Genomic DNA, 10,524 nt, shown 5'->3' with positions numbered 1-10,524 from the left:
AAATGCTAACGTGAATGACCTTAAAATTATAGGCTTTATTGTTTTTGGAACATTCTATGCCTTCACTCTGGCTGAGGTGCAGAAACGAAAACACGCAAATATTTGTTCACATCTTATTGACGCCTACGATGAGTTGAGCTGATACAAGGCAAGCTAGAGCCACTTGGAATTTCCAAACGGAGTGACCCAACGGTTGAATCATACAGGAAATATCCTCTCAAGAATCTTAACTCTTTCATCTCAATAATATACAACCGGACCGCAGCTAGACTGAGGTCCGACAGGGTAACAGACCCTCAAACCTTAGAAAAATACATATAATGATAATAGAAAATAAAGTAAAATTATAATAGTAATAGTGATGATAATAATAATAATAATGATAATAGATCATAATTATAATAACAATAATAGTAATAATGATAATAACAACAATAGTAATAATAATGACAATGATAGCACACTCACACCTAACCAACACTGATTTTAATTACCCAAACACAGTTATTCAACAGTTATTTGGATCATTCCAACCGGTTATAAGAGCTGAACATAATTACTACATACCCAGGTTCTTAACGAACATTCGGCCATTTCTGATACCTGAAAACCCATGACCCGTTACTATTTACATATCTACCAGATGCTTTCATTGTTCTTACCGATTAATCATCAGTCTTAATCCCCTCAGACTTTTAGTTCAATGGTTCTGTAAATCAGAAAAATCCTTTTGTATTTGAGAAGAAAAGCTTATTAGAAGAGTTTGAAGTCTTAAGATGTCATTGAGAATCTGACTTACAGCTAAAGTAACACCAGCAGATATGTTCGTTTGATTTTGTCTCCTAAATTATTTTAGGAAAGTCAAGGGAAGTACATGGAAAGACATTCTCAGTAAAGTTTTAGTTACGTAGTTTTACAAGTATGATTTAAAAGTTTAAGTACGAGGGAATAGGCCATGATATATATATATATATAATATATATATATATATATATATATATATATATATATACACATATATACATGTATATTTCTTTGTAAATCTATCATGGCCTATTCACTCACACATTAACTTTTAAATCATATTTGTAAATTTGTGTAACTATATATATTACCCTCCAGAATTTTTATTTTCACTCAGACAAAACCTGATCAACACAAGGATAATATTTTACAAGATATTCATTATGATGCGGATAGCCATACACTAGGAATGCTTCGTGTTCTCTATCATGGAATACTATTTAGTCCAGTGTTTCTCAAAGTGTGTGCCGTGACATACCAAGGTGCAGTTGACAGTGACATAAGATTATTATGAATTTTGCCATGGCTAGATTGTCTTCTCAACGAGCATTTGTAGAATGACGTTTGCAGAAAACCGCCTACAAATCATCATTGTAAGAAGGTTCTTGCTCTAAACTTTTTGTCAACGGATGTATTGAATATGTTTTCAGTCTTGCCAATTTAGCTTTTTCCGCTAGATTACATAAGTTCAAGCTACGATCACGGAAAAACTTTGAAAAACACTGGCTTAAGATTTGCTATGATAAGCGTTAGGTGATTTTGTTTAGCAGTTAAATGTCATACAACTTTCAGGATGGGGCCAGTTAATTTAACCTTGTGCTACATGATTATATCGTTTGATGTTTGTCATCACAAATTTTATATCTTTCATCACAATATCAGAGGGTTTTTTTTTCGTCTTTTATCAGGGAATTTTCTGTTTTCAGCATTTTTCTCTCTCCTTTCTTTATCAATTTTGGTCAAATGTAACCCGTGTCCTTGCGATGTCATACATCTGTATTTTAATCCGATAACGGTTAACTCATGTAATCTTCGGTCACGACGTTTCAAGGAAATCTAAACATGTTCCATTCGTTTTGTTGTTTTTCTTCAGGGAAGATGAAAGTAGCTATAGATGGCCCTTGTTATTGAATATCAAATCCCAATATTTATTGTTACTAATTACTCAAAATAATTATTGTCCTAGATCACGAAAAGAAAAAAATACAACGTGCAGTCTGCAAAGCGGGATTCACAACTGACAACTGATAAGTACGGGTGTATATATATATATATATATATATATATATATATATATATATATATATATATATATATATATATATGTATATATATATATATATATATATATATATATATATATATATATATATATATATATATATATACTTACATAATTAGATAACCTTACACAATAATGTTTTAAGATTATGCATATTCCACACGAACACTGAATTAATGTATCACTTAAACTCTGTTGCTCGCCTGAGAAACGCCTTTACTTTAAGGTCCTGTAATTACGCATGCTTTGGGAAGACAAACTTGAATTGCCATCCCCTTCAAAAGTCGGATTGGCGTATTCGCTCTGTGGGGTCCGACTGTATAAGGATATTTCGTCTTCTCCTCGTTTTTTCACACTCCGCCAGTACAAGAAGGCTACTAGGAGCAGACCCATGACAAGGAGGCTCAGGAAGAGATGGAACGTAAACCAGTCATTTCCTCCCTCGTTTTCGTTAATGGCGTCCCCAAGAGCTCCATCAGCCGTCCAGTTCCAGGAAGGCTGATCTGAGACCAAGCTGGATTCCACAGTAGATGGGTAGTTTGTTGTGCCGTTCACACTTTCTGTGGTAATCGGGGCATCAGTAAACAAAGGCCATGGGATCCCAGTAGTCGTGTTCGTATGATTTAGGTGCACTGGTGGGTTGGTCGTTACGTTGCCCATTGTAGCATTCAAAGAAACATAACTGCTCGGGGTTGTGTTGTCCGTTGTGAAATTAAAAAGGACAGAACTGTTTGAACTTGTTACATTATCCGTTGTAACATTCATAGAAACATGAACGTCTGGGGTTGTTACATTATTCAACGTAACATTCGAAGAAACAGAACTGTTTGGAATTGTCACATTATCTGTTGTGAGATTCAAAGAACTTGAACTGTTCGAAGCTGTTTCACTGTCCATTGTAACATTGAAGGCATTCGAATCGCTTGGGACTGTCACATCACTCCCTGTATCATTTAGAGAACCGGGGCGTTCTGTGGGATCGACAACCGTACTGTTGATGGCCACGTTGGTGACGAAGCTGTCTGGCTTTGGTGTAGTTTCAATAACAGAGACATTAGGTGTGGTATTCTTGTCATTCTCCACGGAGGCCATGTTGGTGATGTTGGAGTTCACAAGAGGAGGAGCTGAAAACAGCAAATACACAATTGAAGCAACGCCACAGGTTCAATTTTAGTCTAAAAGGGTTGAGTGTTTCTACCAAATACTTCGTCTTCAGGGATGGAGGCTATCAAAGTCGGGTAGATATTAAATCGAGTTTCTGGGATAACAGAAGCCTCGAATTAAGTTTTAAACTCAATAACTATGAACCAAATGTAGATGAGGAACTAAAAACGTTCTCCTGGTGACATAAAGAATGGGGTGTGAAGTCATTTAGTTGCAGAGCTGGACGCGTTCCTCGACCTGACAGTATACGTCAGTCAGGACACCGAGGAATGCAACGAGGAACGCGCCCAGCTCTGTTTAGCTGTATACCACCAACCGCAGTGCACCATATCAAATTTAAGCATACATACAGTATAGAAATATATGCAGGTATAGAAAATCTATAAACCCCCTTTCTCTCTCTCTCTCTCTCTGTCTCTCACCCCACCTGAACAGAAACGAATTCTCGATGATAGAGGCATCGCTCAAGCACATTTATTGAATAAAATAAGCATACATATAGTATAGAAATATATGCAGGTATAGAAAATCTATAATCCCCCTTTCTCTCTCTCTCTCTCTCTCACCCCACCTGAACAGAAACGGATTCTCGATGATAGAGGCATCGCTCAAGCACATTTATTGAATAAAATAAGCATACATATAGTATAGAAATATATGCAGGTATAGAAAATCTATAACTCCCCTTTCTCTCTCTCTCTCACGCTCTCTCTCTCTCTCTCTGTATCTCTCTCACTCACTCACACCCTACCTGAATAGAAACGGATTCTCGATGATAGAGGCATCGCCCAAGCACATTTATTGAATAAAAAAATCAAGCGTAGACCACACTGGAAAATAAGAAGCACATCACCACCTCGAAAGGGACCAAACACGAAACTACTCGTACCTGTCGTGGAAGTGGCTTTGGACGACATCTTGTCTGAGTCGTCGACGTATTTGTGTCGTCCCTTTTTCCTCGAAGACTTCACGTCATCCTCCTCGACCTCGTCCTCGTTTTTCACGAAGTCCGTTCCCGTGGTAAAAGCCTTGTCGAATATGTAGCCCGTGCTTCTGGAGGCCAAGTTCTTCCAAACCTGGCCGAAGTATAGAGAACATCAAGTTCGAATATTCGGTAATGTTGTTAGGCTTATGTGATGACCCCTTCAACAATGTGGTCAGTTTAACATTCATCTATTCGTCTGTTTAATCATCTATCATTTATTTTTTATATTTATCTATCAATCTATTTTCATATATTTATAATTTATTTGTTTAGCTATGTATTTATTTGATTGTTTATTCATGTATTTATTTATCTACTCATCTTTTTGCCTATTTGGTTGTGTATCTACCGTATTTAGTTGGATAGTTATGTATTTACCTATTCATTATTTGTACATTCATTTAGTACCTAAATTAACACAAAAAAAAATAATAACCATGGGCTATGGATGAAAAAGACATGTATAAAGAAAATTTAAGAAGAGAATTGGGAGAAGAATACAGGGAAACAATAGAAGAATTTATAAATTTTTTTTTTTTTTTTTTTGAGGAATTGAGGTTTTTCCTAAAGTTGAATAAAATAGTTTGGTTTCAGGGAGAATAGATTCTAAAAAAAAAAGACCTATTCCCTATTGGGTCAAGAAGGAAGGGGAAGTAAATATAGTGGGGAACATGATTGTATGGGAGAAGGAAGCAGATCACCATGGAGGTCCAAAATAGCAGAGATTATACCATCAAAGGTTTTTAAATAATCCTTAATCATAAAGGTTTAGGTGGAGATTTATAAACAACTTGAGAATGTGTCTCACATCAAAAGTCTTCTGTTTGAACTCTCCCTCGTGTTCAGCCAGCTGACCATCGTAACCATCTTCCACCAGCTGACGATGTTGCTGGCAGTTGGCCCTTGTGAGGAAGCACAAGATAGTGATGAAGAGAATGATCCGCATGGTTACTGGAGGATGTAGACGACGACAATGAAAGCGACGTGACGTAATGTCTTTTCAAGTTGCGTTGGACAATGATGCCAATTTCTTCTCTTTTTGTCTTTTAGATCCCCTCAGCTCTTACAGTGCGCGACAGCATCCTCCATCGTCATCTGAAAGTAGAGAAAATTAGTTTTTTAGTTTGATGTAAAATGTATTGGTAGTTTATAGGTTATGTTGAGACGACCTTCCCACCACCAACTCTCGCCATTAATCGACGACGGATAACTAAATTCTATTGTGATTGGTGGGTCTAGTAAGGTTTGTAGCCAATCATGGAGGACTTTGGCGATAATAACTCGATAGGACAACGGCCATTCGGAGTCTCACAAGTGCAGCATCCGTTTTCCACGCTTTCCATTTATCAGCGTCCAATCGTTTGCTAAACCATATGCTAAAATTGACTAAAGATCGCGAACATAAGATAAAGTTGTATAAAAATTGAGTACAAGGCGTGTGGTATAAACAATATGAGGGAGCTCCCTGCATGTGTGTTTGAAATGTAACATTTACAATCACTGCATAATCCCAGCTATAATCAACATATGTGAAACTTGGAAACTGACAACAGCAATGGAGATTAAGCTAATGAATCCTAGAATCCTAGGAGAGATATGAAAAATCAGGTCTAGGAACAGGACCGAAAGAAAGGCTGAGATCAAGTTAGATAAACGAACAATGGAGGGAACAATATTCTAGATTTGTAGTCTAATACCTCTAGAATCTAGAGGTAACAGACAGCAAATGGGAAGAAAAAAGCACCCGTACTGGAAGATGTGACACAAATAATATACATCTAGGGAAGTCCATTTCACAATCAAAATAATCTCCATGCCATTTTAATGATGAGGATGAACTAATGTATTTATCATTAGAATGTAAGTTTAATGCAGAAGCATCATGATTTTGATTATCTACATATTGTTGGACATTATAATCGTGGATCCTTCCTCCGCGGGACGTTGGGATGGGAGGGATGTCAAACGATTTGTAATGTGTAAAAAAAAGTGTGTGTTTTAACATGACCCATCCCTTATAAAGGGATTATCACACTAGATTTCCTTGGGTTTCAACAGCGGCGACCGTTGAGAGTTCGTTTGAGTAGAAACGACTTCGGTTACAATATTTGAATTTTCAAATCACGAAATATCAAATTATATTCCCGCCATATAAAGTATAGCAAAGTTGTTTATGAAATAAGATGAATCAAGAGATTGTAAACCTATAGGAATGTTAGATATATTGTTGAAATGTTCTTAGAGAAGTCCAGATTTTTGTAAGCGAAGTCAAATTCTAGGTATTCGAACCCAGCGTGATAACCCCTTTAGATCAGGACATCGCTTGGTATGTGTGTATAATTGTGGGTGGCGTATCAGTACAAGACTTCAATAACAAAACCACAATATATCAACAGAGAAGATAAAACATTGTAAGTGTCCTAACATGTCTAAACATGTTTCCCCAAGGCACTTGTGACTCATTAGTTTGTTATTATCCTTTTAAAAATAAGCTATTGCATCTCACAAATAATGAAGGTGTTTTTTTTTTCTTTTTTAAATCCTCGAAAGAACTTTCAAAGAATACGGTAAATTCATATCATTCAATTTCCGTCCATAGACTAGGCAGTAGAAGAGATCACAAACACCATTCAGAAAGCCAGCAAGAAATATATTCCTATATGTTGAGGTGTGAAAACAGAATGAGTGGTAGGGTGGTGAGTTTAAACGCCAAAAATCCGTTGAAGTTTTATTACTGACGTTTCGTCCAACTAGTCCCTACCACTCATATTCCTATATAATACAGCAAATGATACAACTTCAACTATTCACCAGATCCTCGTGAAAAGAGAAAAAATGAAAACCATAAAATAAGAAAGAGATCCAAAATTAAAGAGAAATTTTCACAAAATGAAACTAAACTCGGGAAACGTACAAAAAATAGAAATAAGAAAAATTTAGAGTATAATAGAAGATGAATACAAGAAAACAAGCTCCCCCCACACCTATGACGCGACTGAAGCTATTAAAAAAAAAAAAAAGTGCATTCAAACCCAGAACTCCAAAATAAATTTCAAATCCACAACTCCAGAAAATAGGACCATGGTCAAAAAGATATGCAATATAAAACCACAGATGCCATCCTCCCTGTTCCCAACAAAGATGTAAAAAAAAAAAAAAAAAAAAAAATATATATATATATATATATATATATATATATATATATATATATATATATATATATATATATAATGCAGAAGGCCAGGCAAAGTATTAAACATCCAACTGAACCACTTAAGCCCGAGAGTAATAAAGGTATTAACAGATACCGTCAACTCCTGAAAGGTCAATAAAGTTTCAACAAAATGGAAAAGCATTTGATCTCCATCTTAAAAACCTAATGTATCTGTCTATATCAGCGTTTCTCAACCGGGGTTCCCCGGAACCCTAAGGTTCCGTAAAAGGTCCCTAAGGGTTTCGCGAGAACAAGTGAGATAAGCTAATGCACTTTTGATTTTTTATTTAATTTCGTATACGTATTATAATCAAACACGCACGACATAATCTTGGTTATTGTAATAATGTAATATAGACATTATCCTATCTAACCTATAATTGCGATGAAAGTAAAATGAGAAAGATATGGTATATGTGTTTTTTTTTTCTCCTTATAAGAGAGGTAGCCAGTCAAAGCACGAACCCACTCTCCCCCCCTCTCGTCTTAGCTCCTCATGGATAAAAGGTCATCCCTGCCTCCTGCCAACTGCCCGGGTCAGAAACAATGCAGCAAGACACAGCACATCCACGGCAAGGCAATTTCATTTACACACCAACCCTCCCTCCTCACCCCATGCGAAAAATAAAGAAAACAGAAATTCCCTCGGGCTAACAAACCACCTACAAACTAAGTATCCTACAGACCAATTGCCCTACTGCTAAAGCAGTGATTTAACCATTCTGTTTTGAGGATATTACAGAAAATAATGTCCTACGTAATAGGAGGTACTAGTATGAGCGCAGTCTTTAGGGAAAAAACAGGTCACTCATCCCTGCTGATAACTGTTCATATAAATATTCGTATAAGTAAAAATAAGTTTGACAAGATTACGGAAATATTTAAGAAAGCAAAGACTTCGCAGGTCTTCTGGAGCCGTCAAGTGGCCTGAATGATAGCCAAGACACTGTTTGGTCTGTATTTGGTAGAAGCGAATTAGAAATGTTGGGAATTGTGGCAGACTAAAATTCAAGAGAGACATATATTCATGGGTCATTATTAATTCAAACAACACTCGCACAAGTAATTGGGTGCTACAAGGTTGGGGAGCACAGACAAGTGTGAAGATTGTGTACAGCTGAAGGCCATGTGGCTTTTCGATGGCCAAGGCTTCATCACAACGCCACTTACAACTACAAGGGTAAAATAACGCGAATAACTAAGAGACAAGCTATTTTAACAAATGCGTGAGCATTTCGAAATTAATTATTATAACCGTAATAAAAGTGTGGTACTTTCTATTAATTGAAGCCAGTGAGAAACTATGCATCAGAGAAATCTCCCATGAAATAGGTGAAAGAGTAAGGGAACACAAACACGCTTGTCGGACAGATGTTCAGTTTGTCTGTGTCGGTTATTGGAACCTATATTCTTGTATGTCAAGAACGTTGTTTCACCGCGTCATTATTACTATCATTTTGCTATCATTATTAATATTATTAGTACTATTATCATAAATATCATCATTGCTATTATTATTATCATTATTATCATTTAGCACCTAGTATCGCAGTTAGTCATAATTACAGTACGTACTCGTTTGGATAGATATTTTCAACAGCAACATTAATTTTGATTACAATATCTTTTCTCCGTCTTAACTGAACTTCCCCCACCATTTGGCACTTTTTATTTTATTCCGGCTAATGCTATTTCATTCATTCTTTGGACCCTTTTGGCAGTGAAGGTATGATGTCTTACTCTCGAATTAAAATGAGCCCAAATTTCGTCTGGAAACTGAGTCTTGCAAGAAAAATAAAACAAACGTATCGTAATCGAATTATCTTCCAGTTGCGGTACAGATGCTCTGAACTTTGGTAATGTAGAGCTGTAGCTTAGATTTTTATGGTCAGATTCACATATCTCAAAATTGTGGTGATTACGTTTACCCCGAACATCAAATTACACTCTTGTTCCTGTCAATGTTTATGGACAGTACCTTATGTCGACCTGGCGGGGCTATGGCGAGGAAAGATGAAAGTAGACAGGATTATAGCTTGCAAAGCGGACACAGCACCAGGTAGAACACGGTACACTGGTAAAACTGACTGTTGGCATGTGATGACACAACCAAGGTACTTGTACAGGGTGGTTGGGGATTAATGCTGCAGGTGTGCCACAACCGTTTGATGTGGCAGCACGTTTGTGGAGAATTCACACTTGATCGTGGTATCAGCAGAAAATCATCGTATACATTTATGCTCTATTTGCCTTTACTTCTTGCTCTCTCTTACTGTGTTTCTCTCTCTCTCTTTCTCTCTCTCTCTCTCTCTCCCTCTCCCTCTCCCTCTCCCTCTCCCTCTCTCTCTCTCTCTCTCTCTCTCTCTCTCTCTCTCTCTCTCTCTCTCTCTCTCTCTCTCTCTCTCTCTCTCTCTCTCTCTCTCTCTCTCTCTCTCTCTCTCTCTCTCTCTCTCTCTCTCTCTCTCTCTCTCTCTCTCTCTCTCTCTCTCTCCCTTCACCCACATGGGCGTCGCCAGATGCGTCGAAACACTTGTGGATATTTTACACCTGTTAGTGGTTTCAACGGATCTTCATCATAACATTTCTCCTCGATCTCTCTGTCTTAATTTACCCCTTCCTCACTACTCTCTCCCGTCATGAAAAGTTCTTAGAAATGATCAACGAAGAAGAAATGGGTTAGGAAGTGATAGGAAACTTGTTTTCGTTTCAAATGGCAGAAATTCACATGTCAACACGGTTTAATGGGAATGTGAAGCCTCCATTAAAATCAGATTAATTATGTACAGCTATCAAAAGCTGTGTTGACTTGCCAGACCAGGCTTGGGCAGATAGTGCCCTTCTTGCTTTGAAAGGTATAAATGGAATTATCTAAATTTGTTAAAGGCTTCACGAGGTTCGTATCAACATTTATAAAGTGGTGATGGTAATAAGCTAATAACTTTACTATTAACAGTTAATATAAATTATGGCAACTCGCCATGAAGACGCACATAGCGTTATAGCAATATCTACAATTGTTAGACTCGATTGTTGTGTTTTATAAAGGTATGTTTGGTTATGTTGTAACAAATAAAA

The 10,524-nt window shown here is 36.9% G+C and overlaps 1 protein-coding gene across 1 annotated transcript; it reads right to left on the bottom strand.

The window, feature by feature from the left end:
* Positions 1-2,202: 2,202 nt before the first annotated feature.
* Positions 2,203-9,606, bottom strand: LOC143038199 (uncharacterized). Its single transcript, XM_076207202.1, has 4 exons — positions 9,428-9,606; positions 5,044-5,330; positions 4,140-4,326; positions 2,203-3,210 (listed from the first exon to the last, which is right to left on the bottom strand). Exons 2-4 carry the CDS (start codon positions 5,179-5,181, stop codon positions 2,303-2,305), a joined length of 1,233 nt encoding a protein of 410 aa, XP_076063317.1. The 5' UTR covers positions 5,182-5,330; positions 9,428-9,606; the 3' UTR covers positions 2,203-2,302.
* Between the last annotated feature and the right edge of the window lie 918 nt (positions 9,607-10,524).

This window comes from Oratosquilla oratoria, chromosome 24 (genome assembly GCF_046742065.1).
Source record: "Oratosquilla oratoria isolate Oo_2021 chromosome 24, ASM4674206v1, whole genome shotgun sequence".
Classification (NCBI taxonomy): domain Eukaryota; kingdom Metazoa; phylum Arthropoda; class Malacostraca; order Stomatopoda; family Squillidae; genus Oratosquilla; species Oratosquilla oratoria.
Note: the sequence above shows the minus strand (reverse complement) of the source record. Positions and strands in the feature narration are given on the sequence as shown.

What these genes read in the sequence shown, in the direction of transcription:
- LOC143038199 (XM_076207202.1), bottom strand. Translation starts at nt 5,181, where the DNA reads ATGCGGATCATTCTCTTCATCACTATCTTGTGCTTCCTCACAAGGGCC. An exon ending in TCAAACAGAAGACTTTTGAT is followed by an intron (nt 4,327 to 5,043) that starts GTGAGACACATT and finishes TACTTCGGCCAG; the next exon opens with GTTTGGAAGAACTTGGCCTC. An exon ending in CAAAGCCACTTCCACGACAG is followed by an intron (nt 3,211 to 4,139) that starts GTACGAGTAGTT and finishes TGCTGTTTTCAG; the next exon opens with CTCCTCCTCTTGTGAACTCC.